Source organism: Triturus cristatus, chromosome 4_1 (assembly GCF_964204655.1).
Source record: "Triturus cristatus chromosome 4_1, aTriCri1.1, whole genome shotgun sequence".
In the NCBI taxonomy this organism is placed as follows: domain Eukaryota; kingdom Metazoa; phylum Chordata; class Amphibia; order Caudata; family Salamandridae; genus Triturus; species Triturus cristatus.
The window spans coordinates 403345752-403371422 of NC_140585.1; the positions used below are offsets into that span (position 1 = coordinate 403345752).

Consider the following 25671-nt stretch of genomic DNA (forward strand, 5'->3'; position numbering starts at 1 on the left):
CCTCCCACCAGACAATCTTGGCGTCTCCTACCTCATGCGGCGCTTCTCAGATTCGTACGCGTCCTACGACCCGGCCGGTTCCGCTGCACCGCAGTGCGTTGGGATTTTCGCCGTCTGGGGGTTACAGGAACTTTTCCTCACGGAAAGGGATTGCTTCCGGTTCACGAACCGAGATCGGCTTTGGCGTCCTGTTACCACATCACTAGAGGGGGTCCTCTTATCCAAGTAAGCCGCCTTGGAAAATATGAAACAAAATCCAACTCGTCAGAAGCTTTTTGATGTACTGAAACTTCCAAAGCAGGAAACGGACACCAGTTAGTGCTGTTGCTGTTTATTCACGTGCACGAAATGCCGCCATGACTCGCAAGCTGCTAACGGTTCCTTACGGTTCCATAAGTCACAACGGGTGACGGAAAGCAGGCACGGACCACGGTTCAGTGCTTCAAGTATTTTTATTTTTCAGTGCTCAGTCGGCCATGACACATATATATATATATATATATATATATATATATTTTATATATATATTTATATATATATAAGAGAGAGAATGCACAAGTAATAATAAAACACTCACAAGTAATCTAACTGCCAAATGCAAGAGATAAAACACAAGCAAATAATAGGAAAACGCATGTAAGTAATAATTGGCGTTAAATGCAGGAAATAAATTCATGAAAGATGTATATACAAAACGAGTAATCACAGATAAAAATACATCACCTATTGAGATAAACACATCATTCTGGTCAGCTTGACTTGGAAGCCATTTTCATTCATCCAGAAGTCTTAATCGGGAAACACTTAAACTTTCTTTGTGAAGGTGTGTCCGCCCCACAAGTGAGCGTCTCTCTGATTGCTAAAAGTTCCTGTCTTTAATACCTTTACTAACACGGGGTAGACTTCTAGAAATTCCCCCTCCCTTCATCTATTGCAAAACCAAGGCTGACCGTACCGGTCTGTGTCAGTCAAGATGGAAGCTGGCAAACCTCCCTGTTTTGACTCCGAGACACAGAAGTACATTCCTCTCTCACGCTTCCAAACGCACATCCCACACGTTCTGTTCCATGCAAGGCTGTTTTGCTCTGTGCTGTGAAGAAATAAAAACATCCTACTCTGAAGCTGCATGAAGGCACAAAATGAAATCATGCAAGAGCACAAAATGATGATGTACATTCATAATGTAGTCACTTAAAACACATGGAGTCAATTGTCACTTCAATCTGACAATGTACTGCATGTAGCACTACAAGAGCCCAAAACCGAGTTAGTCAACACTACTCTAAAGATGCTTGTACCTCAAAATAAAGATAAACAAAGTTTTTTTTGTTTTTTTTTGGAATGGCAGAATTGTATCGCAAATTTATCAATAATCTGGCCAGCAGAACAATTAATATAAAGATGTTGATGAAAAACAAAATGACTTGAGTGGAGTACGGCATGTGAAGTTGAGGTTAATGACATAAAAAAAAGTTTGATGAATACTCACAAGTTAGGACCATATATACCTGGAAAATAATTACTGTCACCACAGACGCCAGCTCAAGGATATTAGGAGCTGTTAGCTCAAGAAACTCATAGTAGAGAAACAACTATTGCTTTTTGTTCAAGACCACTAAGGGGGAGCAGATTCTCTCTATTCTGTCATTGGAAAACAGGCACTGGTAGTCTTTTGGACAATACAAAAGTTCAAAAGCTTTCTATGGGGACATACATTCAAAGTATGCACTGATCACACACCACTTTAAAGAAGTTTTTGTAAAAAAAAAAAAAGGGTTGGCCAAATCAGAAGGTGGGCTATCAACCTACAGGAGTCTACATTCGATGTACCAGGTATTGAAAGTAGAGCAGCAGACTGTCTAGATTAGTAGATACTCAATAACTAGAAAAAATGGAAGGTTAAGACAAAAAAATGAATTACCTAAGTGAGAATGTGTGTTATAACTGGTGGCATAAAGTCAGAAGTTGATTGGGGGAGAGAAATGAAGGATGATGAAGTACTAAATAAAGTAAAATTTTGCTAGAAATAAAATGGAAACAGGGAGGAGACGATTGGGAAAGCATTAAACCCTATTGGATGATTAAGCATGAACTAACTTTAGGGGATGATTCTTTATCTTTTGGAAGAAAATTGATTCCACCTGTAACTTTACAAAATAAATTAATTGAGATTGCACATGAAAGGTATTTTGGTATGTGTAAAACGAAAGAAAGACTAAGATTGGACTTTTGATGGCCAGGAATGGATTTACAAGTAGAAAGAATTGTAATAGAATGTTCCTCATGCTGCAACAGTGACAAAATTCTAGTCACTAGAAAGCCTCCAATGTACTCTAGCAACCTTCCTGAAGGACCACAGACATAATTGTACCTTTGAGTGGTGAATTACTGTCACCTTTCGTAATAGTCTTAAATATTATTTCTGGCTATCTTGAGTATAAATCAATTGTCTTGAATGTCAACTTAAAGACCATTATAAACTTTTTGGAAGAGGTATTTGGAAGAGAAGTTTTACCAATCTCTATTCTAATAGACAACGGAGTACAATTTTGTTCTAAAAAATAAATAAAAAAAAGCTAAGAATACGAAGAGAAAAATTACACTAAACACCACTTTTGCTCCTAATATCCCCCAGAGACAGATGGGGAAGTAATAGGATTTAACCAAACACTAAAGGACGGCATGCAACTAGCCAAATGTAATGGTATTTAGTGGAAAGAGGAGCTAATCAGATTGATAGTGTTTCAACTGACACCACACCAAATAACTGAATGTACTCCCTTTGAGTTGGTTAGGGGGAACAAACCAGCCTCAAATTAGTTCCAGGTTGGATGAAATGCAGAAAGGGTGGATCAATGTAAAAAACAGATAATCCCGGAGACAGAAATAAATAAAAGAACAAGAAGCATGCAAAAAATAAAATAATTACATTGATCATCACACTACACAGAGAGAAGTGAAAATAGGTGATTTGGTGAAGGTCAAAGGACTGACTAGATGTGAAAAATGGTCCAAATTTCCGAAACCAATTAGGAACCAGACAATCCTCAAAATAAAGATAACATAAGAACAAATAAAGCAATATTTGATCAAACATTTAGTAGGGCGAGCATCTGTCCCACTTAACCCTCTGACATATTTGAAAGGCTACATTCAACTTGACAGTAAAAATACGGCTGTGTAAATGTATAACCCAGAATTATTTTAGTTCTATTCTGTGCATATTGTTAGTGGTCTTCCAGTATATTATTCTTCTAGATTATCTAACATGTTCTTGCCTATCCTTGCAACAGTTTCATATCCCGTACTTCATTAGTATTCCTCATTGTTATATCTACATCTTGAATTGTTATAGTATAAATCTTTAAATGATACATAACACTTGAACGTACAATTCTACACTTATTCTTTATGAAATGTATATTGATATAGTCTCTTAGTTCTGGTTTGTTCATTAAAAAAGAAAGACTTGTAGTATTCTTGTATCACCAGTGGTATCGCCCATCCACCACGCCTGCATGTGATATGCTGAGAACCACTCAACACAAAGGTTCTAGAAGTGATGTGTGGGAAGAGGAGAGGAGGATCGAGGACAGTGGCTGAGGTGGTTAATAAACCAATTAACTCTTCTCAAACACTTGTGATGAATTAATTCCATTTCATATTCTTATCATTTGCTCTTCTACTTTGTGTAGCAGGAGCCAGAGTAGAATATGGATGTAGTTGCTCATTCCTTCTACTAAGTAATGTAGAGATCTGCTGGACTTCGAGATCGGTAGCGATATTATTCCATCCCAGCCTGCGGAACATCTGCAACACTTGCTTCTTCCCTGTAACCACTCAGTTAACTGTAGCCGTAACCCTAGTCCTTCCTTTCTGTTGTGTGTGTTCCAGCAATTGCCTAAAATTCCTTGAACATTTTTAAAGTATTATCCACCATGTCCCTAAACACATTTACTTGGTCAAGAGGCATACCCAAAATCTTCAGCTTGACATCTAGTGAAAAAGCAGATCTGATCAAAGAATACAATCACAGATGAGGTAGTCATCCCTCTTGCAATTAAATAAAGAGAGCTATAAAGTGATTTCATGATGTGTTGCAATCTACTGTTTCTTGCCTAAAAGCCTGTGCTTCATCAGCAGGCAAATGGTCCATTGGCTTTGCTCACTGGCTAAATTACTGTTGGTAATCATAGACAATCGGGCCAAACCCATCTGAAAGAAACACGTTAGTTAGATTCCTCACCTTAGAATATCCCCAGGCGTCAGACTGGATCCGGAAGATTTTTCGTCAGCAATACCCCTTGCGCGTCGCTAGGCGTCGTCTGCGGCTCCGCGTCCGTCGTCGGCGTCGTGTGCCGGGATGACGTCGTCGGAGTACTTAGACGCCGCCCTCGCGCGCTGACGTCAGTTCTTCTTTTTTCCGCGCCAGTAAGCGCAGATCCGGGAGAGCTACCCCTTTAGTCAATTTTTGACTAACTTTTTGATCCTTTTTGATCCTGTCAATCGACACCGGTGCCGGTAGGATGCCTGGGTTTAAAGCCTGTACGGACTGTAGCCGATTGATGTCGGTTACGGACCATCACCGCCGGTGCCTGTACTGCTTGGGCCTCGACCACGACACGGAGTCGTGCTCGGACTGTAAGGCCCTGACCTCGAAGGCTAGACGGGAGCGGTCCCGTAAGCTTCTCGAGATTCGCCATTCGGCTCCGCGCGCCTCTCGATCCCGGTCCAGGAAGAGGTCCAAGGATCGGTCGCGGAGCTGCAGCCGACGTCACCATCGGTCGTCGGGATCCAAGTCTTCGGGTAAGTCGAAGCATTCCAAGAGGCGACATCGCTCTTCGTACTCCCCTCGCCGGTCGCGCGACTCGGCCGAGGGTCAGGGTGGTTCCACCCCCGCGGCTCCGGCGGAGCCGCAGGCGCCGCGCCCGTCCCCATACCCTCCGGTCCCTGGGACTAACGCGACGCCGGCGGAAGTCAGTGCCTTCCTCTCGGCCATGAGGAACCTGGCTCCGCCGTCGGCGCCCGCTGGTGCGCCTTCGGGCCCCGCGGACCCGACTGGGCTGCCTTGCCTGCCGGTGGCTCCGGCCCCGGCGCCGTTGACGGCTCCGGCCTCAACGCCGAAGCGCCCGAGGGACCCGTTCTCGAGTCCCCGTCGACGCCGGTTAACCTCGTCACGCCTCCTCCGCCGGCGTCGACACCGGTACCACCGCCGACGTCGACTCCGCTCGACGTCGAGCCCCGGTTCAGTCCCACTCCGGGCCCGGCGCCGGTCCGGCGTCGATGGACGCCGAGATCGACGCCGCTAGAGACACATTATGTCTACCGCCCGGCTCCGTTACTTTCTCCTCTATACCAGGAGTCGGATGATGGGGACAACTGGGAGGGATCTGAGGATCCTATGGCCGTTCAGGCTCAACTGTCCCAGGACTGGGCAGATGAACTGGGGGAGGCCAGTGGCCTGGATACCTCTCCAGACACTGGATTCGTCTCTCCTCCGACTGTGGCTTCGGAGGAGGGCGCTGCTTTCTCTGTGGTGCTGCGCAAGGCGGCCGCAGCCCTTGGGCTCGAGCTGCCTGCCGTGGCTGTGAGGACTAACGTCCTTACTGAGGTGCTTCAGTCTGCAGCAAGCTCCACTGAACCTCTGCTGCAATTCAATGAGGCCCTCATTGACGTTCTGCAGGGCACCTGGTCCAAGCCCTCCACAGTTCCTCCTGTGGACCGGAACGTCGCCAGGCGCCACCGCCCTGCTCCGGGCGTTTCCTGTCCCAACACCCTACCCCTGAGAGCCTGGTAATCCAGGCCTCCACCTCCCAATCCTCTTTCCCGACCGCCCCGCCGGACCGGGATTCCAAGAGACTGGAACAGTTTGGCAAGAAGCTGTTCTCTTCCCTTAGTTTGGGCCTGCGGTCTTTGAACACCGCTTGTCTCTTGGACCGTTATTCCCACTCTCTGTGGGATGCGGTGGAGGACGTGCTGCCCCTGTGTCCAGAGGAGGTCCAGGCACGACTTACCCAGGCTCTGGCCGATGGGAGGGATGCAGCACGACATGCTATCCGATGTGGGCTTAACACCACGGACTCGCTGGGTAGGGCCATTTCTACCACAGTGGCGCTTAGACGTCACGCCTGGCTGCGGTCCACGTCATTTTCGGGTGATGTCCAGAGCACTCTCATGGACATGCCGTTTGATGGCACTCGCCTGTTTGGCGAGAAAGCGGACAGTGCGCTGAACCGCTTTAAGGACTCCCGGGCTACGGCCAAGTCCTTGGGCCTCTCGGCCCCGCGGTCGCAATCTTCCGCTTTTCGCCCCTTTCGTGGCCAAGGAAGGGGTGCCTCCTCACGTGCGCCTAGCCACCAGCCGCAGAACCAACCTGCGCGCGGTCGCGGACGTGGTTTCCGCCGAGGCGGTTCTGGAGGACGACTAGGTCAGCCCACATCCACCCCGGCAGCATCCGCCTCAAAGCCTTCCTAGTCCGAGCTTTCAGGCCCATTCCACGCCAGTGGGCGGCAGAGTTCGCCATCACCTGTTCCACTGGCGTACCATCACTTCGGACAGGTGGGTGCTGCAAATCGTCCGAAGGGGCTACTCCCTCCCCTTCGAGACGACCCCTCCAGCCATGCCACCGCAGCACCACCGTATCTCGGGGGATCATTTGAATCTTCTCCACGAGGAAGTTTCAGCCCTCTTGGCCAAGGGGGCCGTCGAGCGCGTTCCAAGTCCAGAAGTGGGTCGTGGTTGTTATTCCCACTACTTTCTGGTTCCCAAGAAGGGCAAAGGGGGCCTGCACCCTATCTTGGACCTTTGGAACGTCAATGCCTTCCTCCGGAAGGAAAGGTTCAAGATGTTGACTTTGGCTCAGGTTCTAGCTGCCCTAGACCCCGGAGACTGGATGGTAGCGTTGGACTTGCAGGACGCATATTTCCACATCCCCGTCCTGCCGGCCCACCGGCGTTACCTGCGGTTCACGGTGGGCCAAGAGCACTTTCAGTTTACCGTGCTCCCCTTCGGCCTTACCAGTGCCCCTCGGGTGTTCACGAAAGTGATGGCGGTGGTCGCAGCTCATCTGCGCAGATCAGGGGTTCCAGTCTTCCCCTATCTCGACGACTGGTTGTTGAAGGCGGGCTCGCCCCAGGCAGTCGTCTCCCACCTCCAGACTACGGCGGATCTCCTGCATTTGCTGGGGTTTTCCATCAATGTGCCGAAGCCACACCTGAATCCCTCTCAGAAGCTCCTTTTCATCGCAGCGGTTCTCGATTCGGCGCAGTTCCGGGTCTATCCACCGGAACAGCGGGTCCGGGATATACAGGCCCTGATTCCCATCTTTCGGCCTCTATCCTGGGTTTCGGTCAGGCTAGTGTTGCGGCTTCTGGGGCTGATGGCCTCCTGCATACTACTCGTGCATCACGCCAGGTGGCGCATGCGGGCTCTGCAGTGGGACCTGAAGTTTCAGTGGGCCCAGCATCACGGCAACCTGTCCGACCATGTCTTGATCTCGGAGGGCACTGCACAGCAGTTGCAGTGGTGGCTCACTGACCGCGATTGGGTCATGGGCAGAAGCCTCTCCCTTCCCCAACCGGAGCATGTCGTAGTGACGGATGCGTCCCTCCTGGGATGGGGCGGCCATATGGGAGAGGCGGAGATCAGAGGCCTCTGGTCTCCGGCGGAGTCTCGTCTCCACATCAACCTGTTGGAGTTGAGAGCGATCCGGCTTGCACTGAAAGCCTTCCTTCCCTCTGTCAGGGGAAGTGCCGTGCAGGTGTTCAGGGACAACACCACCGCCATGTGGTATTGCAACAAACAGGGCGGGGTGGGGTCGTGGACCCTTTGTCAGGAGGCTCTGCGCCTCTGGACGTGGCTGGAACACCAGGGCGTCACCCTAGTGGTTCAACATCTGGCGGGCTCTCTGAACGCCAGAGCAGACGAACTCAGCCGCCGGTGCATGATGGATCACGAATGGCGTCTGAACTCCGAGGTGGCGCAAGGTCTCTTTCAGCAGTGGGGAGAGCCTTGGTTAGATCTATTCGCCACCGAAGAGAACGCGCAATGTCAGCAGTTCTGCGCGTTGGAATTTTCCAAGGTGGCACTCGCTCGGCGACGCTTTTCGCCGCGAGTGGAGTTGCGGTCTGTTGTACGCCTTTCCGCCTATACCACTTCTGCCCAGAGTGCTGAAGATCAGGCACGACCGGGCCCAAGTCATCTTGGTGGCTCCGGATTGGTACGAAGGTACTGGTATCCCGAGCTACTCAGTATGTTGACCGATCCTCCGATACGTCTGCCCCTTCGGGAGGATCTTCTGTCGCAGCAGCAGGGGACGGTCCTCCACCCGAACCTGTCCAGCCTCCACCTCCATGCGTGGAGATTGAGCGGCGGCAGTTGATGCCATTTGACTTGCCTCCTGAAGTCTGTGATATCATTCTGGCAGCCAGGCGTCCCTCCACAAAGACGGTATACGCCTGCCGGTGGAACAAATTTGTGGCATGGTGCACAGCAAAGGCTGTGGATCCCCTTTACGCCCCTCTTTCTGAGGTTCTATTGTTTCTTCTTTCTTTGGCCCGGCAGGGCTCTGCCCTGGGCACCCTGAAAGGTTATCTTGCTGCCATCTCTGCCTTCTTACGGCTTCCTGATCAGCCTTCTCTTTTCAAGTCCCCTGTTTCACGCTTTCTAAAAGGCATTACTCACACGTTCCCTCCTGTCCCCTTCGTAATGCCTCAGTGGGACTTGAATCTTGTCTCGACATTCCTGATGTGCGCTCCCTTCGAGCCTCTTCACACTTGTCCTCTTCGTCTTCTGACTCTTAAGACTGCTTTTCTGGTAGCCATCACCTCGGCTAGACGGGTGAGTGAGCTTCAGGCTTTATCTTCAAAGCCTCCTTTTCTGTCTGTTCATCCGGACAAGGTTGTCCTTCGGCCTCGTCCCTCCTTTCTTCCGAAAGTGGTGACTCCATTTCATCTTGGGCAGTCTGTCACCTTGCCCACCTTCTTTCCGCATCCTTCCAAAGAGGAAGAGAGGCTCCACCGTCTGGACCCAAAACGTGCGCTCTCCTTTTATTTGGACCGCACTAAGCAGTTCCGGGTGGACGACCAACTTTTCGTTGGATACGTGGGTGCTAAGAAGGGGAAAGCTGTGCACAAACGGACCATCTCTCGGTGGGTCGTTTTGTGCATCAAAATTTGTTACTCTTTGGCTAAAAAGGACCCTCCTGTTGGGCTGCGCGCCCACTCCACTCGGGCCACAGCGGCTACTACTGCTTTGGGACGGGGTGTCCCTTTGCAGGACATCTGTCAGGCGGCGACGTGGGCTTCGCTACACACGTTTGCCAGGTATTATTGCCTTGACAGCCAAGTCCGGAGGGATGGCTTCTTTGGCCGTTCTGTCCTCCAGGACTTTCTGGTGTAATCTTGGTTCGCAGACCCACCACCGGGGATGGTATTGCTTGGGTATCTATTCTAAGGTGAGGAATCTAACTAACGTGTTTCTTTCAGATGAACAAGTTACTTACCTTCGGTAACGATGTATCTGTATGAAACATTAGTTAGTTAGATTCCTCACCGACCCACCCATCCTCCCCGTTCTGCGAACTGACATCTAGGGTTAAGGTTATCCTTTTCAGGCCCCTAGATTTTATTTTTGGCACCAGTGTCGGTCTTTGCATGGCTCTGCGTTCCTGGCGCGGAAGGCTATGTACAAGAACTGACATCAGCGTGCGAGGTCGGCGTCTAAGTACTCCGACGTCATCCCGGCGCATGACGCCGACGACGGACGCGGAGCCGCAGACGACGCCTAGCGACGCGCAAGGGGTATTGCTGACGAAAAATCTTCTGGATCCAGTCTGACGCCTGGGGATATTCTAAGGTGAGGAATCTAACTAACTAATGTTTCTTACAGATACATCGTTACCGAAGGTAAGTAACTTGTTCTTCTTTACCACAGCATTCATTAATTTCCTTGAATTCTTTCACATGTGCACTGTGTAAAATTGTTAGAACCTCTCTGACACTAGCTACATGCACCATCATAGTGTTTCACTGGTTGATTGAGATGAAAAGAAGTCACCCAGCATTGACCCATATTGTTGAAACCTTTTTCTTAAAATAGCAGGCACATATGCTGATGTTATATCCACAGGTTTTCAATATGATACTAAAATGTTTTAGTGAAGGGTTACAGGTAAACTACACATAAACAACTATTAAACTGTTTATGGGAGGCACAACTACATTTTCCACAATATTTGTTGAGGGATCCATTCTAGTTGTATCTTACAAGTCCTGTATAGTGTTAACAATCTGACCACCTTCCTCAGTATAGTGGTGCTTTCAGCAAAGTCATCACATAGCACTGTGGTCCCCAGAATGTGAATACCTTCTTATAGCACTTGCCGTTGCAATAACAATCTAATGACCTGATTACAAGCTAGGTGCTGAAGATGGCATGTTAGGTGATTTGGTGGAAACATTGTGTAAAATTACATTATCTACAGATGCCATTCTTGAACAGAACAACAACACTGCATCCTCTGCTTTTGGTATCATTCATTGCTCAAATTCCCAAAACTCCAGAGATTTTCCAGCAACAAATCATTAGTAAGTTTCTGCAGGCTTGTGATTATTTATGGCCCTATGATTTGTGCCATGGAACAAGTCAATTCAAAGTCATATAAGCCAGCTTCTCCCTCCGTTGACTCATAATACAAACTGAATTTCTCTTCAAGGTCTCAAGCCAAGTTGGCAGTGAAGTAGGTGCTCTTCCCCTGCAGCAGATTCAGCTGAAAGCCTGCTTCTGGTGTGTCTTTTCATATAACTCCATAACTGGATCTGACTTGTCCTTATGGTGCAGGGAGGGAGTCAGATTCTTGATTTTCAAATTTGTGAAAGCTTAGCTTTCTGATGGCTATCTCAAATAGCAGATTCACAGTTCTGAATATCCCCAGGTGCCAGACTGGATCTGAAGTATTTTGCAGCAGAGCTGCCAGTAGATGGAGCAATGTGGCTTTGTGGTGGCTCCATACCTCTCCGAAAGTGATGGACGGAGTCGTTTATGCGCCTGCCCTACATGCTGACGTCAGTTCCTTTCTATCCGTGCCCTTCAACGTGGATCCAGAGGTCTGCTCCCAAAATTGCTGGTTTACCGCTCTTAAACATTTAGCAGTGTGCTAGGCAATTATGCTTTCACCAGAAGTGTCAAGATTCAAACAGTGCTGAGACTGCAGGAAGCAGATGTAGATAGCGTACCCGCAAGACCTGCGCCCTTGATGCTCTCGATACGGGCACAAGTTACCCTCATGCACCCCAAGTTGGTTGTGGACTAAGAGGCAAAACTCTACATCGCTATGCACAAGAAGAGGTTGAGGCATAGGTCCAGTACGCTCTCCAAGCTGCAGTACTGGTCTTGAGGCTATTCCCGCAAGCAATCCAATTCTAGATCAAAGTCCTTCACGAAGTTCAAATTGAAGTCTAGACACAAGGCCAAGAGAGGCTCAACCCCATCTCGAAGTCAGACGAGTAGGTGTTAGGGACTCTTTGTTAAGATCCTACTTCTCCCCCTCTTCCTCCACTCATCCACCCTCCTCTGCTCCCTCTTTGGCACCTTTGAGCCCCATGGAACACCAGGTGAGTTCAATTGGGTTTCCACTAGCAGGTCTGCCCCCTCCCCCAAACATAGTCTGCCACCACGAGGCACCCTACTGAGCCGCTGCTAACTTTAGCACTGACTTGTATTTAGGTGCCGAGGTTCACGCCCAGTTCCTTCTGTATTAGTGCTGACATGCATTCTCTGGCGCCGGGCAATGATCCGATCCTGACCTCTAACCCCAAACTCCATGTCTGTCTGATTCAGGTTTTGTCATGCTGTGAAATTATGAAAGTGCAAACATCCGGCAATCCAACACCTCTGCTCCGATACTGGTACCAGCACAGGTTTTATTTCATTTTTGGTTCTGATTCTGACTAAGTTGCCTGAGACACCCAGTGACCCTCAAGGCATGGATGACGATGAGGAAGGGGATCTAGTTTCTTCCCCCTCCTTAAACAAATAATTTATTGTATGTTAGGTTACAAAATGCCGGTGGGCTAAATGCATCTCCTGTAATGGGGCTAGACTCACCACCTGGGCCATCAAAGGAATAAAGCAATGGACGTCATTTAGGGATTGCCAGAGGTCTCTGCTGCGACCACGGCATACCCCTTCTGATTCCTGGCACTGCCTTTGTGACCCTAACGTCAGCAGTGGTAAAATCTGTGAAAGGAACAGATGCAGTTCAACCTTATGGACATCGGTGGGGGCATCACTCACCTCTTTTATTTGTTTTGAGTGTGTTTATGTAGGAGTGTGTGTATGTGTAAATGCATGTGTATGTATAAGCATATGTATGTGTGAGTGAAAATGAAGGTCAAGGGGCATGTGAAGTCACTTCCGCTACCCCTGGCATTTTGGCGAATTGATGTCCATGTAGAAAGCCACTCGTTTGCAGTAATGGTTGGGATGGCATATGAAGAACTAGAATCGCAGTTGCTCAGTGTAGAGACAAAAACAAATGCTTTGACTGAGATTCTTCAACCAGGGCCAGCTTCATTAAAGCAGGTATTGCCTTTTAATGAAGCCTTTAGAGATACCTTTATGGCTACATGCTTTAAGCCTCGTTCATGGCTGCCAGTCAGCCGACCTGTTCCTAGGCGACAGACCAGCCCCTGGTGACCCAGACATCCCAACTGTGCATCCTACATCAGGCAGCCTGATTGGCCAAGCCTCAATTAATAAGGTTAAGCCAAATTCCTTTCCGGCCAATCCACTGGCTAGGGAATCAAAAAGGATTGATGTTTTTGGAAAAACTGTAAGAGAATGTTTCTTTTGACAAGTCTGGCACTCAGATTTATTAATGCAGTCTGTCGTTTTAGATGTTTCTGGCCAAGTACTAGAGTTCATGAGTGTAACATCTTGTTGGCTGTCCCGGTGGACCTTACCGTCACTAACTCAAACTATAAAGGGTGGTCATGACGAAGCCAAGTTTGTACTCTGAGCTGGTCTGGAGGTTACAGACTGCATGGGCAGAACTGTTGGTACCAGTGTTGTGCTCAGGTAGCACACATAGATGTGGTCAACTTGATTTTCTGGAGATGTGCAAGTGTCGTCAATGAATATGCCTTTCGGCTTTTGGCTATTTGTATAAAAGGCTGATTCAGTGCTTGCACATTTCAAGACTGATTACGTCATAGTGCGATCCTTGGGGCTGTTTATTGCAGCAAAGCAGTTTCCCCACCAATAAAGAACACTCGGGAGCTACTCCAGGAGGCTAGATTACAGACCATGCAAGCCTTCCCAGTCTGTATTGCAGCAACCAACATAGTCCTTTTGAGGCCAAGGATCTAACAGGATAGCAGCCTTCCAATTCTTCCTCCCCTGCTGCAGTGGCTATCAAAGTGCTTTAGTTTACACTCTCACACTCGTACCCAGCCAGTTGGTGGCAGTATATGTCCTTTCCTCTCTGGCTGGAGATCCATCATGTCAGACAGATTGGTTTTACAGATTGTTCAAAGTGGCTATGCCCTGCCCTTCATTTCCCCCCCAGCTTTCTCCCACACCAGAGCGACTGTCTGGGGGAGAACTCCATAATTCTAATGCAGCAAGTCAACCTTTTATTTTCTCAAAGGTGCCATCGAATGGATAGCCGACTCAAAGTGGAGGAGGGTGCTACCTGTGTTACTTCCTCAATTCACAGAAGCTCCGAGTCCTATTTTAGACCTTTGCCCGCTGAACAGCTTTTGAGGGAAGACTGGTTGTGAATGCTCACTCTAGACCAAAGAGACTCGATGGCATTCAATTTACAGTGCTCCCTTACGACCTTACATCGACTCCTTGGATGTTCACAAAATTGGTGGTCACTGCCCATCTTCAGAGGTCAGGAGTACCCATATTCCCATACCTTGATTACCGGATGTGAAAGGCAGGCTTACCCCAGTCAGTAATAGACCACGCCTGGACGACAAACTCCTGACCTCATTAGGTTTCAAAGACCCCAAGGGCCACCTCAACCCCATGCTATAACTTTCATTAATTGGGATAGGTCTTGATACTGGGGTGTTCCCAGCCCCTTTCGGGGGCCTCTAGCTCCCAGAAATGAACTAAAGGGCCCAAGTGGTACATGTGTAGAGGTGAAAGGGAAAAGAAAGGCGTAGTAGGCCCATTAATGTGTGATAGCTGGTAATAGGGTAGCAGTATATTTGAACATTAAAGGAGTGAAAGAGACTAAGAATGGCTTAAAATAACCGATTTTATAAACAGGAATGTTTAAACTAGTTGCTCTTAAAATGATCTGGGCATGTTTTGGAAGTTCACTTTTGAAACCAAATCTCTGCTTTCCTTGTGAAATTGTTGTATGTGGTCCTAATATCTCCTTTGTCTGTTGTAGCATACCTTGCTTATAATTGAGGAATAGGAGGCTTGCTGAGGGGGCGTCAACTCATGTACTGAACACTACCTAGGCATTTGTGTCCAAGGTCTAGGAACACCCTATTGCATGAGCTGGGTTGTAGATATCAAGCACCATGTGTTGCACTTGCTGTCTAGAAGATGCAGAACCATCGGGTGTTTATTTTCTTGTTCTTTCAGATATGGGGATGATTCTGAAGATTTCGGCAGTCGTTCTTTCAGCAAATGGGATGATAGTTCAGATCTTTTCTGGAAGAAGGAGAGTAACAGCAAAGATTCAGACATAATCCTTTCTTCGAAATTAAGCAGCTATGATGAAAGGTATGGAGATTTGGTCTTTTGGTCAAGTAATAACTGTCTATCTGCGTTAAATATTACTATGTAGTTCTGGACAGAGAGCCATTTTGTCAGCCAATTATTCTGCTAAATGAGACCTTTCTCTAAACAAAAAGAAGAAACATTGAGAGTTGAGTTTCTCCTCAGGGCTGCAGCATGTGAAAGTCAAATATACCTTCAGCTCAAAATAGACTAATATATCTTGCAGTTAGGTTGGATTTAAAACTGAAATTTGCAGGTGGTCTTTTATGATGATGTCAACAAGTGTTGTATTTCCACTAACAATTGTTTTTGACTTAATTAAATAAAGCCATGACAAAATAGTAAACTTTGAAAGCTATGAACTACTTTGATGTTATACATTTTATTTAAACCGTGCTTCTCAAAAAGGAGTTCTACAAGACATGAAGTAATTTTTATGTAATCGTGACCCCTTTATGACTATATGCTTTCTTAGTGGTGGGTAGTTTGATTCTGGTCTTCTGGCTGATATGTATTATTAGTTCTGATCTTTGAGACTGCTTTGGTTGTCTAAACAGACGATTATTTTAACAAAACATTCTTATAGTATGTTTATACAGAGGAGGTTTTGTTTACCAGGCTTCATCCATTGTTCTGTTTAATTGTCATTCACGTTTTGCTTCCGCCCACCACAGTACACTGCATGGGACAATGATCAGTCCACTTTACTCAATGGAGCCCTTCACTTTCAGCGACAGCACAAAACCTGTGCCCGCTGTTTACATCCGCCTAAAAATAGTTCCTACTCTTCATTGGCAAAGCTGGATCAAAGTTTGCATTTTTTTTTATTACTTGTAAGTACTGGCGATTTATTTAGCCTGTACTTCATGTGCTCAGTTAGATGGATATTTATTTTTCTTCTCCTTTGTAAAGTTGATGTTGTAAAGAGAGACTGAATTTTAGCTTCCTGCAATTTGAGTGCTTCATTGGAGGGAGGGGGGATATTTTTTGTCATCTTCACAAATATAAAAATACGTAGCGCAACTGAAATGGTTGTTATTGTAAACAAAAAAAATGGATTGTTATCGTTGTCATCTGAAAACTATTTTAAAAAATGGAAATTCTTCAGTTATTACGATCTATGCAATCATAACTTCTCCTCTGCACTGCTCATTTATTTATAAAATCTGTTTATTGGCATTTCTTATAACAGGATACACAGATCGCTCTGTAGCCAGAGCGTCTCACATTTGTAATAGTTTGAATGGCGTGCATCTAGCCAGTTGCATATTAACTAATAGGGGCGGGGCATCTTCCAGTTTCGTAGCAACATTGAGAGCCTCCCAACTGCAGCCACAGTCATAGAATCCCCCTCAACACCCTGCCACTGGGAGGCCTCCCCAAGATGAGACGTTAGCATGTCCCCCCCCCCCCCCCCCTCACCTCCTGCATGTTTCCCATAAGCAGTTAGCTAACTTCGTAACAGTAAGGCAGAACATCAAATGCCTAGATGAGGCAACAACAGCAAAACCCGACCCATAATATATCAGCTTCTCAATCCTTCCCCCCGCTCCGACTCCCCACCCCGGTGTCCCGTGTGCATCTCCTCTGCACTGCTCATGACCTCACACATCACAAATGACAGCATCGATTACTTTATGGGAGTTTATAGAGAGCTTATGGACTGGTCACTTTAGAGCTCAATGACAATAGGAGGAAGATACCAAAGTAGGAGAAGGCAGGTGCATAACATACTGAGGAAAAAGTACGTGTGGTTTAAAACAGTATGAAAATATTGTAACCAGAAGACCATGAAAGTCTTTACGTACGGGCCTTGCAATCAGGAGGTGGGTTGAATGCTTCTGTGAACAGAATGGTTTTCAAGCCTTCCTTGAAATTGCTATGGTTATCTTGAATTCTCAATACAGGTGGCAGGATGATCTAGAGGCACTGGCTTATATATTTTAGTAAATTACCTCCAAATTTCTGACTGTTTGACATCAATTGAGGGAGTTGATAAGAGCTTATAGACCTATGATTCCTCGTTGGTGTGGTATTGTGTGGCCAATGTCTGAAGCTAGGTAGGGCCATATTTGTGTAAACGTTTTTGCACCGTACATACTATTTTTTAACATCCTTTATTGTACTGTGAATCATTGGAGCATCATCAATGATGGTAAGGCTGGTTCAAGTTTTCTAAGGTGTAGAAAAATTCAGGTTGATTGGTTTTGAATCCTTTGTAGTGTGAATGTGAGATTTTGTTTCAGCCCTGCATAGCAGCAGTAGTCTAATTTGTGAAGGATAATTTCTCTTGTAAGTTCAAGAAGATTGGAGTCCGAAGGAGCGGTGTAAGAATTATCAATTTTGATAATTATTGATTTGCGTTCTATATAAAGTTGCAATTGATATAGAGTTGGACATCAATACAGACTTATACATGATGACAAATTAATTTTATTCAATAAAAATAATAAAAGGTGAAACTATATAAGAGTTTATTATACATGTTTTGACTCAAGAACACATTACTGTCTCTATGGTTATGAGTTATACTAATACTGTTAAGTGGAGCTGGCAGTTTTGGTTGCTTCAGTGAGTTTTCTGACCAAGAAACTGGGGTAATTGTGATATTGGAAACACCCAGGTACCATGCCAGTAACGTCTCAAGCCTACGTCCAGCCTTGTGTGTAGGCTAATGAACCAATTGGGAAAAACCCAAGATGTTAATATTTTGTATGCCGCATGATGCTTAAACGTTATACATACATTTGATACATATTGTAGATTCATGGTGAAGATCATGAATTCTTATATAAGAGGAGTTATATCCTGGTGATATGCAGAATGCTGCCACTATAATAGATATTGATTGTACAGATGGCAAATTATGGCCACTCCTCCACCTCAACTTATGGTTCTGTTTTTGCATAAAATCTCATGGTGTTGAGTGAACAGTACATCTGTTAATATGGGCCAGTCATCGGAAACCCCTATTTCTATGATTCCAAAGAATTTGAAATTATCAGTTTTCAGAAGGTTTTGGATTTCTAGAGAGCGTTTGAAAACTTTAATTGTGCTAATAGTTCCTATCTTTATTGGGATGTAGTAGGGGTGCATCTGATACAAAAAAAGTCACCTTATGAATGGGTGCAAGGAGTAGAAATAACCAGGGAACAAGGTCAACTGGGTATGAAATATATCACGAGGGCCAAGATTATTTCAGAGAAGAATTTATTTCCTTGTGGTGAAGATATCTACAACTAATGATAGAAAACTATATCAAATGGTAAACATCTCTGAGGTCATGAGAAAAACTGAATTTATTAGAGGTTATCCATCTTATGAAGCACTTGGGAGTGTGGTTGGATAACTTAAACAATGCCCTGAGTTTGACTTCACTCACCTAAAGAGTCTTTGGAATTACACTTTATGATATGAGGGGTAGGAAGGGATAGGTCTGATGTAATGACTTTGAATGAACAGATGGTTCCAGGGTTCCACTTTGTTAAAGTATAGAGAAGGGAATAGATTAGATGTTGTGACTTTAAATGTTTAAGACTTACCATTGATGAGCTGAGACAACCGTGAATTTCAAAATTGTGGATAACGAAGAGTTGATTTCAGATGCCTATGTGGGCGATGGGTGGAATTAAGAGGGTCCATCTCTCTTTAGCAGCAATCTTAGTATTAAAGCTGAGGCAATTCACAACATTAGTGTTGATTTTCAAGTGGGGAGGAGGTTGAATTATATATGAATTATATATGCGGTAACTCAACATTTTAGATGCTGGCATTCTAGCTTGTACAGGAGGCAGATGACAAGAATTCAGTATCGCTCTCTCTAGTAAGTCAGTTTAGAAGCAAAGGATATAAAGGAGACTTATTTCAAGATGGCTGCCATCCTTGAATGAGTAAGCGGAAGGTTGGTGTTCAAGTTGTTTCCAGAAACACTACCAAGATCGACTGTTGATGGCAATTTAAAAACAGAAGGAGCTTACGCTCACCTCCATGTGGACTGCAGTCCTTCTGGCCATCCTTCACGTACAACAGTTTGTGAGATACTACGGCTATCCTGATGCAAAGGATTTGCTTTATTGCGGCAGCATGGGTGCTTTGTCCCAACAGAAAGAAGCAAACCTTTGCACTGAGCCAATAACGCTGTCCTAGGTTGTGAGGCACTGTTATTTGTCATGTTAAGAGCTGCTCTTCCATGAGAGAAATGGAAGGTGCAGCTCTGTGCTGTAGTTAGGCTATGAGGTCAGGGAAGGTGGATTGTGCTGTGGTGGCCGAGCATGTGATTGTCACTTTACACTGATCCACCTGTCCGATGATGAAACACAGATCCCTCCAGCCACATTTGCAGTTTGAGAATGAAGCAACTGATGCAATGTTGATATGGAGATTCTGGTTGGCAGTGGTCACCCTTGGCTGGAGACCAGTAGAAAGTTGAAAGCAGAATTAAGGGATTCAAGTTTGATCTCAAGATGGTGGAGCAGATTGGCCACAGCCTGGTTCAGCAAAGTGTGGCAGATGTATTGGAAGTGTTTTTAGGTTTTATGTAGTGACTACTTTACCCCGTCAACTTATATAGCACACATACAAGCATATAAGATTTTGACACAATTTCATAACCTCACTCGAATGTTACTATGAAAAGGTTTTATGCATTATCTTTGGTTATTCGTCCAATTTCACACTAAGAAATTCTCTTGTTACGTATACGTAGATAACTTTGAGGAATAAATGAAGAGGCACATGTAGTTTAAGTGGATTCAGACAATGCTTCATATAAGTGTGGTCATACTCCCAGCTCTGAAAGGGTCAAAGTTAGCTGGAAATATAAGTTTCTTTAGGACTTTTCTCAATGGGAAATAAAAAATATATAGCATTCTAACGCTGGAGGGGGTTGTCAGTGTGTGTGTGAAAACAGATCCGAAATAATGTTTAGAGGGATGAATTATCTTGCATATATCCTCGCACAGCCTTATCATTGCCATAAGCAAAATAGCAAGGTGCATTAAGAGAGGCATGAGCTATTTGGTTAATCTGAAACACTAGAGTAAAAATGGGAAATCTGTAAACATTCTCTCTAGCTCTCACAAAAGACTACCTTCTTTTTTGCTTTAACAATCGTAACGCAAAAAAGAGATTTTCATTTAAAAAGACTCCCTAAACCATGCATAGTCAGGGGTGTAGAATTTAATAAAATATCTACTTGTCCATGGGGCAGGTTGCATCATAAATCTACTTGTCGTGTAGCAAAATCCACTTGTCACTTTGGTGCCATGTAGTGCGGCGACAAATTATGGCAGCAATCTCATATAAAGGCTCTGATAGAGCCTCTCTGATTATGCCAGGGCTCATACCATAGTAGTGTTTGACTACTAGCAATCCCCTTATATTGCCACGTATCCGCAGATCTACATACTGGGGCTAAAGGTAGTGGTAAGCAGTAGTTCCAGGGTTGGAATGCCTTTTTGAGTCTGTGCAAACTTACTAACGTGCTTACTTTAAGGGTTTTCAACAACTCTTCTCTAATCTTTTCCCATACTGAGAAATGTCGGAAATTTACTCCAGAGTTGGGGGGGAGGGGGTGGCTTCGTGGAGGGGAGTGATTGGAAGGAAAGTGAACTTGCAAACACTTAGATTTTCGAATGAGCAAATCTACACCTGCATATTTGCTCATGCTAAAATGCAATTCACAAATATTTTCTAGGAGTACTATTTCTTGCCCTACTTCTGTAAATTCTTGTAAATTCACGAAAGCCGTATAGCTGCACTTAATACAACGATGTATACTATGGGTGCAATTTTTAGACTTTCTTTAATAATTGGGCCCCTAATTTGGTCTGGCATTAACCATGACCTTTTGTGTTTATTAAAATTCTCTCTCACTATGTATAGGCTGGCTTCACTGTGAGTGACCGCATTCTGCTCTTTCACAAGGAGCATATCGGCACACAAAGTAGTTTTGTTCAATGTCCGTAACTACAGTGGCAGTGTGTGCTTTTTGAGACCAAAAACAATTTTTTCTTTTGCCAATGTTTGTTATAATGGTGGGGGCCCGGCAGCTCCCACAACAATAAGGTTTTCCAAAAACCATGCCGAAACAAGTCACACACATTGACAAAACTAAAAAGCTGACCACCAATTACAGACCTACTGGCTTTGCCAATGCTGGTTTATTTTTATGTTTCCCATAATCTTATTGAAAGTGGTTACATTGATTTTCCATTATGAATATTTTTGTGACATACTAGCATGCAAAAACACATTTTACTAAATGATGCTGCAAAGAAGTGGTGCCTGAAATCTTACACTAGTTTAGCAAAATGTTTATTTCCTGCTTTCATTTTTATAAGATCGTTTATTAGCGAGGGGATACCCCAAAAAATTACTCAAACATTCTCTCAAGAGAGCATGGTGGACACCAAGGGAAACACTGTTGGAGCAAAGAACAAAGAAAATGGCCAATAGACCAGTCTGTGTCACAACGTTTTGCCCCAACACACACCAACTTCGAAAACTCATCCTCGCCAACTGGCATTTGATCAAGGATCTTCATGAGGAATTTTCCATCCCTCCTTTGTTTGCATATAAAAAAGAAAAAAGCATAGCCAACTACATTGTGAGAGCGGCTTTACCGAAACAGCAACCCCCGACTTTGAGAAGCATGTTAGATCTGCCACCAATTGCAGGACACCACAAATACGGAACCTGCACATGCTGTGAGCAAACTATAGAAGGAGATGTCTTCACGTTTAATAACATTCATTGGAGACACAACACGTTTACAAATTGTAAAACCAGGAATGTCGTGTACGCAGTCACCTGCCCATGTCCAAAGCTTTATATCGGGAAGACCACCCAGGAGGCATGGCAGCGTATTACCCAGCACAAGTCGAGGATTCGACGACGAGTGGAAAATGCCCCACTAGTCAGCCACTGGGCCGCAAAGACACAAAGGGAGGAAGACTTTAAATGGACAGTACTTTCGAAAATTGAGCGAGACCCCCGTGGGGGTGATTTGGAGGGCCATTTAAGTCAGCGTGAAGCATTGCTTATTATGAAATTTAACACGGCAATCAACGGTTTAAATGAGATAGCGGAGATCTTCAGACCAGTGGTATAGACTCCGTTTTTTATAGCGTGATACTCTGTTTTTCTATCATACGTGCCCGTTTTTCGTCTGTTCGTATTTAATGATGATGACATAACATATAGACACCAATAAGGCTACTAATTAGCATTCCATCAAAGAACTTCATGTTCCATCATGTGCTGAACCATCGGTACATTAAAACTCCAATTCCCATGAGTCAACGGGATTTTACGACCCGGGAGCATTTAGTTGTTAACTGCCCCAGGTTTCCCAGGAGTATCGTGAACGGACTGATGCAGCCACGAAGCGCTGGAGGAGTGGAGTGATCTCGGTAAGCAGTTCCTCCCTCTGATAGTTTCGCATAGTTTGTTGTATATAGATAGGGCCAGCCGAGCAATACTAACGGCGATTTTCGACGCCTTTGGGTTTTAGATGCCGGCACGGGACTCCAACGTGAGATGAGCAGGCAAATTCAAATAGGTAAGCGGCTCCCCCAGGATCCAATGGCATTTTTCTGTAGCCCGTCGTGTTCAAAAAGAAGTTACCGATTAGTGTTTCCTTTCGCTTTTAGAAAGAAAATAAATCTTTCCATCGTGAAAGCCGGCTAAGGAGGCAGCCGTCTCATAATTCGGTAAGCCAACATGGGCTTCATTTTAGATCCAAGTGGTTGGGGGCGCCCATTCACACTCCGATTTATTCAAAATCAATTTCCATTTTAGCTTGCGGCTGTCCAATTCAGATAACGGATTCGCTTCGAATGGTGAGTTAAATGGACACTTACAGTAGTCTTTTTGTGTGTCTCTGTAACTTTGTCGACAGAAAGAATGATGATATAAGTGGGTTTCATTTGTGTTTCACAGCCCCAGGGCAAGCTGGATTGGTTGCAGACAGTTAAGATTCTACTTTTACGCACTTGTTTAAGGTGGGTGTGCTCAGTCGCTGATGGCTCTTTAGAGGTCCCTAGTTGTTTTAACTATCTAAAGAGGGTTTGTTGTTTCTTTATTACAGAAATTGATTGGTCCTGAAGAGAACCCAAAAAGATAGAAGTTCGAAACGCGTTGACCAGTTTGGTCCTTTTTGCACCCACTTGAGATGTTCCTACTAACAACGTCTTTTTGTTTCTTTATTGTATAAAAAATAAAAAAAAAGAGAGAAAGTATTTTGACTTCTATAGAGGTTGGGAGTCAATCTATTAAAAAAGGAAAAGTGTCATTAGGACCACTTTGTTCAGTGCATGTAGATTGTTTGTAAGAGTGTATTGGCCACGAATGTTTGAGGAGTGAATGTAGTATGTAATCTCCATATAGGGGATCAAGACCATTTTGTATTGTTATGTAATGTATTTGGATTTGTATTATGATGTTTTTTATAAAATGTAAATGCGCAATGAATTATTGTTTAGCGCACAATATGAGAGAAATGATAAATAAATAATAAATATTCTCCTGAGAAAAAGGAAATTCATAAAGCCCTCCCCTCACGTTTCATCTGTCATGATAGGAGCTAAAAAAGGAAGTTTGTAGTGATTCTCAGTCTGGACAATATGTTTTGTTTTTTCTCCTTTTTTCTTCTTCATTTTTATATGAACATTTTATTTTGAAAGCAAAGAATTATCAATCTTGCTTTCAATTTCTGCAAATATTTTTATCTAATCAGAGAGCATTCTGGGAGCATTATACATAGCCTCATATTGCTAAACTTTGAAAACGTGCGTACACATTTTTATACTGTAACCACTGTCAGTAGTGCAGTCAGAGCTTACAACATCTACTTAGAGCGCTCACCCTTATAATAAAGGCTTTCAATTCATGAACCATAAATACAAGTTTGAACAGCATTAACACATGGACTCCTATATTACCTTAGCTGCAGACAGTGCTTTTCCCTGATCCATAATGTGGTGCTGCAAACTGGCAGCCAAAGGGTTTGTGCTGCAGGGGGCGGCACCTACTTGCCCCAAGGACCAAATACTCATGAAAACGTGTTGCCCTTGACCCAAACAATATGTCCTGGGTGTCAGGCTATAGGAATTCCACATCCTGGATAGTCTTTCACTTGCTATGGCTTTTTGAACAGGCCCAAACAAAAGTATCTTCAGAAGTAAACTGATTTCATGAAGGTTAACCTTTGATAGCTTGGTCTGGACTGTCTTCATGGGTGTTTTGAGTAACAAATGTACCTAACTGATCACATTCAATTTAATTTTTAAACCAGTTAATTTGCAGTTTAAACCATATGAACATTGGTTAGTAAAAGGTCGGAACCAGGTACAATTTAAAGACCTATATTCCCACACAACCACTGGTCTCCCCCGGCAGGCAGCAAATGTCAATGCTAGAACCCTCACTTAAGATTTCTTGCCCCAAAGTTCCACATTCCTAGCACGTTCCATAAACCCTCTGAACTCCCAACACACCCCCTTCCTTAAACAGTAAAAAGAATGTATTATGCCTTGCAACAAAGACAACCGTGGGTATAATACAAACAAAACTTCAAAAGCATAAAGATTACATATACTGTTTGCAAATTGTGCAATTATTATACAGTAATTAAGGAAAGGAAAAGAATCATGAGAGCATAGTACATGAACTCACATCACAAAATCCCTATATCTTACAGGTATGGTCTTGCACCTTTGGGAGCGCTTGAAAAATGCACCGCTGATATTGAGTTTCTCACTAGCAGAACTTGTTTCTCCAAACTTTCCTCAAACATACCCAGACATGACTTCCGACACAACTGACGCTAGACTTGTTCCATACTTTTACATTCATCAATACCACCACTTGGTATTTGACTTGCTTGGCAGGGGCAGAAACCGTGACAGCCCTTCGATCTAACCGCCTTCTTAATGGAATGTCCCTGTGCTTACCACTCAGGGTACTATACTTGTCTTGCACAGCTTACCTAATGTCAACCACTCGTTCCAATCTACCATAGTCAATTAATTTCTCTCACTCCCAGTTAACTTTTGAGCCAGACACCCTTCCTTTCAATAGAGTGAAATGCGACCTACCAGTGTTAATGTGCAGAGTGATCCTCACAGCCCAGAGTATATCCTTAATCACCGCTTTCTACTCCAGTCCTTTAATCAATGCCAGTTGCAGCTGATCTTTTAGAACACGGTTCATCCTCTCAACTAATCTGTTGCTCGTGGGTGATACAGGGAAGTTCTAACATTTAATCCCCACAGACGCAAAAAATACCTGCATTTCCATTGCCATCAGTTTGGTACCATTGTCAGTGATCATCACTTTGGGGTATCCTTCTCTGAGAAATACTTCCTGCAGGAACTCAATCACAACTCGTGAACTAAATACTTTCAAAACTTTTACCATTTGGAAAAATAGTCAATTAAGACCAGAGCAAATTTGGGCGTGCTACCTAAAACCCCAAATGGGCCAGAAATGTCAAAGCCCACCTTGTGCCAAGGCACTTTCTCCCTAGGAATGGGGGTAACTGGCCTCGGGTTCGTAACCTAAGTTTTGTCACGGAGGGCACATGTACAGCAATTCCTCACATAATGTTCAGTCTCCTTGTCTACACCAGACCACCAAAGGTCTTGATGACGCCTGCAGTTTGTGGCACTTATGCCAACATGTCCTTCATGAATTAAATTCAACACTTTCCTGAAGACCCATAGTTACTACTAACCCATCAACTCTCCGCAACACTCCATCCATAACCGACAATTCATCAGCAGTTCTTCTATACAGAATAAAACTTTCTTGCAAAACAATAGAATTATGCCACCCTTGATACAAATACTAAATGACTGCTTGTATGTCGTCATGCTCTTTCAACACCTGCTTCCATTCCACTTCCGACAACCCTCCATTCATCAC

The 25671-nt window shown here is 44.7% G+C and overlaps 1 protein-coding gene across 4 annotated transcripts in view; it reads left to right on the plus strand.

The window, feature by feature from the left end:
* ARFGAP3 (ARF GTPase activating protein 3) overlaps positions 1-25671 on the plus strand; it is a 419690-nt gene that overhangs the window by 302498 nt on the left and 91521 nt on the right. For all 4 annotated transcript variants that reach the window (XM_085652495.1, XM_085652493.1, XM_085652496.1 and 1 more), the window contains one exon: positions 14608-14748. In XM_085652495.1, the coding sequence (XP_085508621.1) occupies positions 14608-14748 (141 nt within the window). The remainder of the gene's footprint in view (positions 1-14607; positions 14749-25671) is intronic.